Below are 6,965 nucleotides of genomic sequence, written 5' to 3'. Positions count from 1 at the left end.
TTGGTTTTCCTCTGGTACCAGGAACCGAACTCACGACCTTGCGCTTGCCAGGCAGGCGCTTTGCCGCTGAGCTAAATCCCCAGTCCCTAACTTGTTTTAAAACTGGGCTTCATTGTTATATTTATCTTTTTTTAAAAGGAGAGAACAACTGAGATGGGGGAAGGCAAAAAGAAGGATGGGAAATATATATATATATATAATAGCTAAGATATTATTATATATATATAATATATGTAATAGCTAAGATAATTCTACTACTAATTCCTATCGGTTTATTGAATGAATCAGCTAATGCTCAGCTGTTTCATTGGTCTTGCATACCTATATCTGATAATTCGTGCAGCTACTTTAAAGACAACAATATGTAATATAACAACCATTGTTAATTTCCTATCATCTTGTTTTGAAATTCTGTACCATGTTTAATGGTGTTGTTTTGTTTTCATATTATTGTTTTGTATTTTTTATTTCTTCTGAAAAAAATATGGGACAAAAATCACACAAATAATTAAAATGCAAGGCAAAAGACATGCAGGCTAGGGAAAAAAAATAATTGAACTATAAGGCAAAACCACAGAGGCTGTGTGAAAATAAAGTACTTTAAAAACAAGTTTAGATTAGTAAAGCATGTATGTCTGGACATGCCCTTTCCTTTTGCTCAAGAAACACTGCCTAGCTTGAGACAGCTCTTGGCCCAAGTTGCTTTTCCTCCTGCATTTTCCCTGCACACTGACATTCTAAATAAAAGCCAGAAAGTTCTTGACTTGGTTGCATTTTCTTCTCCCACCATCTCCTCAGTGGCTGGGTGCTCTCAGTGGAGAAATATCCCTTTGTTCCTCTCTACAGATTGAAGTAAATTTTATCTCTAATCAATCTATTCATCCTCCACACTGCCTGTGGTTGCATACTGTTACGAGCTTTCATTTAGGGTTCCAGCATAATAGGAGAAAAAAGCATTTGTAGAATTGATGTCTAAGAACTTTCAATATATGTCAAAAAAAATTAGAAATCTATATATCCAAGAACAGAATTCCAAAACAGAAAAAAATCAAAGTCACATCGATACTGTAAATCAACTTCTCAAAATCAAGATAAATAAAAAAAAAAATCAACCAAAGAGCTACCACAGGTTAGATATTTAAGATCATCAATTTGAAAGACAATGAATTTCTCACTTAGAGTCATATATGAAGAAGAAGAGTAGAAAGCAAAATATCATCAAATTCAAATCCTATATCTACCTCTCCTACAAGAAAGGAAATACATTCCAGTGCAATACAAAGGAAGATTAGCAAAATTTACTAGTGTCAAACTTACCTTAATAAATGGCTAATAGAAATGTCTGAAGAAAAACAAAATAACAACACACAGATGAAAATTTCAGAAAGGAAAAAGAACAAGACAGTGGGTAAAAATAGATGAAAATCTAATAAATTAGACTAATGAGTTTCTTTACTCTTATTTTTCAGTTGAAATAAAAGTTACAGCACTATCTGATAAGATGGTTTATTTACATATAGGAATCATTTAGGTTTATGATAATTAAAATATGGGACAAGTAAGAGATCTAAACAGAAGATATCTATACTTTATTTGAAGTAAAATGTTGGCATCAATAATCTGTTATAAGTTATATATGATAACTGTAATTCCTGGAAAAGGTACTAAGAAAACTACACAAAAGTCCAGAAAAATATATAACTAAATCAAAAGGAAACTAAAAAAGGTAGGTACACAAAAGGAATGGAAAAAAGAAAGAAAAAAGGATTGAAAAACAAAGGAAAGAAACACCAAACAAAAATAAAATGGCAGATAGAGGTTACAAAATGTAATTATTAACAATTATAGTTGAGGATGTTTAGAATCTACCATCAGCGATTGATAGAACTACTAGACAAATTAAGCAAGAATACAGAATCAATTAAATCCAGCAAAAGAGTCTAATCACAATTTATAGAATATTACAACCTACAAAGAAAAAAAAATTCATCCCCTAAAATGTTAAAATACTAGAAAGATTAATAAAAAAATTACAAAAGATGCAAATAACCTCAATCAAGAAAAAATAAGGAATATCCTAAGAAATGCTATTTCATTACAAGAATAACAATAGAAAAAATAAAAAATAAGAAAAGCATAAAATAAACTTTTCATTCATAACCAGCTGGGAAAATTCCTCCCATATCATAAATCAGCAAAAAGATTATAAAATAAAATAAAGAAATCAGCAATTGCCAGGTAAAATGAAATAATTTGAATATCAGTATAGTTATTGGAAAAAAATAATGTTGAAGCTCAAATTCTGTCCAAAAGAAAACATGCAAATGCCAATGTTTCATTTAAGAATTTTGCTAATCACACAAAAAGGATCTAACATCCTTATGTTGAGTTTTTATAGATGCCACAATATCAACACAGTGGAGAAATGAGATTGCCAAGTATTGTGCTGATATGAGGATTTGATTGATTTTCAAGATTGGAAAACTTAAGTTTGAAAGTTTAGGTCGAAATTTTTCTTTTAGTTGAAGCGTTTCTTTGTGGTAATTGAAGCTAGTTCTCATGTTCACGGATCAGTGAAACATTTAACCATTCATTTCTGTTTGAGTGGGGAAAGAACAGAGCCACATAGACATTTAACTTGCTGTCTAGATTGTACCTTGCACTTCTTCTCCCAGAAAGACATAGGAAGAAGATCAATTGGCAGATGTGTCTTCACAAGCCGAGGTGAAGGGTTCATCTCTAACTGTTCTACAGCTGAGAAATTTAATTTGGTATATAAAAATATTAGAGCCAGCATTTCCTCGTATTCCCAACCAATTTTCCAAAATACATTTGAGCAGTATGTACATAATGAAGCTAAATTTTGCAACAAACCGCCATTTCTCTGGATTCCAGGAGGCAATATTGTGTAACAGGTAATGGCATACATTTTAAGGTTAACCTTACTTGATTCAATTCCTGACCATACTTGACTCATTATAGCTATTTTTAAAATATCTCATAACCTTTGTCCTTTTCCACTCTCCCAGATGAAGGCTAATAATGTCTGTTTACTAATTTGGACTCCTACAGGTCTCTGATCAAATATATCTTAAAGACCTATGCATGATCTGATATTTATTTTTCACAACATAACTTACATTCAATCTAACTACTGAATTACCTGTTAATCCTACATAAACTTGCCACTTTCTGCAGAGGGAGGTCTACCTGCAGAAAATTGTATCTGATTTACCCAGTCTAAACAAGCAACTCATTGTTATAAATGCTAGGAATTCTATTATAAACTTCTCTTCTAATGTTATAATACAAATTAGTGTTTAGTAGTTTAGCTGCTTATTTGTTTATTCTCTATTCCCATGACCCCTACATGGCACCCCCAAATATACACAATAGAAAGAGGTTTCCACCAGAACAGAGGTGCAACTTGTTTTGTTCACCAGTGAATGTCCAGAATTGTAACTAGCACACAGTATTAAGATGGCTGTTTTATATCAATAGAAATAAGATTGTCAGATGCCCAGTTGCAGTTCAGTTTCATAGAAATGACAGATGCTTTCTAGTGTAATATCTCTTGTGCAGTATTTGGGTTGAATTTATAATATAGGAAAGGGCTATATGAATTATGAATTTCATTGTGTGTCCTTAATTTTATCAGCATTTATTATAGACCTCTATAATTTCACCAGTGATTTTATTGTGCTACTTATTTGATAGTTACACCTATTTTACAAAGCAAAGAAATTGCAAACCTCCACAACTCAGTATTCCTTTATGTCCCCTTATGAAAATACCTTATGACTGTTACTTTCATGAAGCCTTTCAGACACCTATTGTTCCTAATTTATCCCTTTTCTTCCCTAAAAGTACTTAAGTCTCTTCTATCCTGGCATATGAGATACTAAAATGAACACTTTCTGTTCCTAAATGTAATTGATGGGAATATCTGAATACACTGTAAGTATCCACATTCAGCTCTCGAGAACATCAAAGCTGACCACATCTACTGGCGGAACCCTAGCAGCTCCCTTCCTATCCACACTTTCTCTCACCCTAATTCTGCCTCCCACCCTTAATAGTTGACTTTTGGTTCCTCATTATTTTGGTTCAATCACTTTTCCTTTCATAATTTCCTATGGTTTTTAAGACTTACCTCATTCTTGAACTCTTTTTGGTTGTTTCACCCCAGCATAATATTTCCATTTTAATGTTTAATATTTGCCCTCTGACTTCATACAAATATATGAACCACACATATCCTCCGAGGAGGCCCTGTCAGCCTAGGAGGTTACAGTCTGTCCCCCATGGTGCCATCTCCACCAGGGGAGAGGATTTAAGTTTCACATCTTAAACTGATGTCCAGATAGGGATGTAGGGGCTGGGATATAGCTCAGCAGAACAGTACCTGCCAGGCAAGAGCAAGGTCCTGAATTTGATTCTTGGTACAAAAAACAAAAACAAAAAAAACAAACAGGGATATGACTATCCTTCTACCTTTTATACGCAATTGGACAGACATTCTTCCCTTCTCTCTGAGCTCAATGAGTATGTCTTTCTAAAGTTTCATTTGTTTGTTCTTTTCCTCTACCCAATCTCAATGTATTGGCCATGTTTACACTTCATTCCTGTTCTTATTGCTCTACAGGATTCCTGGACAATAACCCTGATTCTAATGCCCATTTATGCTGAAAATTGTCTAATGAATACTTTTGCATATTGTCCAAATGTTACAATTTAAAATAATTATTATTTAAAAGATTCAGAAACATTTCAAACATTTCCAAGGCTATTTCTTTATACTCAAATATGTCCCTGCCCAAATATATTCCGTATAAGCCATGAAAGTAAATGGCTTCATAGTGCTTTTGTTTGATCAAAATAAAACTCTGAGAAACAGCTTTGATTGTTTCATTTCCTTCATATTTCTTGTACAGTCCATCAAGAAATCCAAAATATCTCTTATCGGGCATTTGCAGGTCGATCCCACACAGAAGCCAATGGCACTTCTGTGTTTTAAACAACGATAACCAAATTCCACAACTCCTCCTAGATTAAAACTCTTCAATGTCTTTCTAACAGTGTTTATGATAAATTTTTAAATCCTTTAAGAATTTCAAGATTAACATAATCTGTTCTTGCCCAATCTCCAATTGCTTTGCCTCCTACTCCTACATTTCCCTTTTTGCAATGGTCTGTATAAGTCTCTCCTTTCATTGCTTTTTTTAAAAAATCTCTTCTTTCATTGGTATTTTCAGCAACAAAGCCTTTAAATCTAATATTTCACCTTGCAATCAAAAATGTATGACGTATGGTTTTGAACCTTAATTCAAAGTACCCATCCTCCAACATCCAATCTTAAAAAAAAATTCTCCTGCAGTTCTTCTTTGTATTGCTCTACACTTTGGATACACATAAGCCTAAAAACATTGATGTATTTTAAGGTTATTCACTTAAAATATCAAAGAATTATTGTAGCTTCCCTATGGTAGGATAGCTACTTTGTTTACCACCTTACTTCTATACTACACAGTGAATTACTTAGAGAAACTCAAAAATATTTATGGCATAAAAAGGTAACTGTATTAATAAGAAATGTAGAAGAATAGATGCATATTTATTTAATATTAGCATTGTCCCAAGTTAGTATTTTCTTATTTCAGTCAAATTGTACAAAATTAGAGTCAATAATGCTTAAGGAAAGTTATATGTGTTATCACCAACATGTTCAGCTGTTTTCTACAACAAAACTGTTTCATATTTGGTATCATACCTGAATGTGCAGTGGTCTAAAAACAGCTTCTTTCTATACTCTTACTTATTATATTAGTTTAAAAATAGCACTTAACATTAGCACAATTTACTGTAGTACTGTACTTTTCAGAGTCTAAAATATAATACATATGCTAAGTAAATAATGCTACAAAACTATGCTTATAAAATTATATAAAGTTACCTGATACTGGCATTCCAGGAAAATAAAATTCTAGCATTGGAACTTTAGCACTAATAACATCTCGCTTACATTTTTCAACATCTCCATCATTTAGAAGCATATCTGCAATTTCACTAACCCAAGTGGTGCCTGGGGAAAAAAGTAACATTTTTATAATTAAGAGCCAGTTCTGGTGAGAAAAGTACCTTTGGAAGCAGGCCATTTTAATATATCCTATTGGATTTTTATTTCAGCAGTTTCTATACCTCAACTGCCCATTTTAATGTACCAGAAGTATATGGCTGCACTACTTAAAATCACTTTGCTTAAGATCTCCGGAAAACAAAAGTTGAGAACAGACCCGTGTTCATCAGCCACCCAGACTCACCTGATTTAGGGTAGGTGGATATTACAATGTCATCTGGCCTGCTTTGGAATGGCTCTACCTTCTCCCAGTTGTTAGCAAAAGCATACACCATAGGATAGCCATGGATCACCTTCAGATTTTTTCGCAGGACATCTGTTACAGAAGTCATTTTTTAAACAGATGGTACAAAACTTAGGCTTCTTAGTGCAGATAATTTGAGTAAGAAATGTTACTGTTGAGACTTTGCACTGTAACACACAATAAAGCTTGGCCTTTAGCACACCACAGAAAGAGATATCTGAGTACGAAGAGCAACCTTGTGACTAAATATTATAAGCTGCAACTGCTTGGTGATAGGTAGAACAAAGGTCTTTAACATAATCTTTGGAACTAAATAGAACTACACATCTTACTCTGAATTTAAACTGTTTCACAGAAATATGCTAAAAAATATTTTTTTTACACAAAGAAAGCCCATTTCTGATCACTAAATCCCACCTCATTCTTTACAAAACCTTCCTGCCGCCCTTGTGTTTGATCTGCAGGGAATGCAACCATCCTTCGTCAGCTTCTAAAATTTGTTTCCTTTATTTCTGATTTTGAGCGATCTAATTGTAATGTTCCTTGGAGTGATTATTTTTCTTATGTGTTTGCTATTTTTGAGTG

The 6,965-nt window shown here is 33.2% G+C and overlaps 1 protein-coding gene across 1 annotated transcript in view; it reads right to left on the bottom strand.

Annotated features, from left to right (window-relative positions):
• Positions 1-6,541, bottom strand: part of LOC102027694 (sulfotransferase family cytosolic 1B member 1) — a 27,842-nt gene extending 21,301 nt beyond the window's left edge. Inside the window, exons 1-3 of the mRNA XM_005392792.1 lie at positions 6,321-6,541; positions 5,954-6,082; positions 2,657-2,754 (exon numbers count right to left, since the gene is read on the bottom strand). Of these exons, the coding sequence (XP_005392849.1) occupies positions 2,657-2,754; positions 5,954-6,082; positions 6,321-6,468 (375 nt within the window). The 5' untranslated portion in view covers positions 6,469-6,541. The remainder of the gene's footprint in view (positions 1-2,656; positions 2,755-5,953; positions 6,083-6,320) is intronic.
• Positions 6,542-6,965: the final 424 nt, after the last annotated feature.

The sequence above is a fragment of the Chinchilla lanigera genome, unplaced genomic scaffold (assembly GCF_000276665.1).
Source record: "Chinchilla lanigera isolate Chin_1 unplaced genomic scaffold, ChiLan1.0 scaffold00046, whole genome shotgun sequence".
Lineage (NCBI taxonomy): Eukaryota > Metazoa > Chordata > Mammalia > Rodentia > Chinchillidae > Chinchilla > Chinchilla lanigera.
This window is presented reverse-complemented; position numbering and strand designations above follow the sequence as displayed.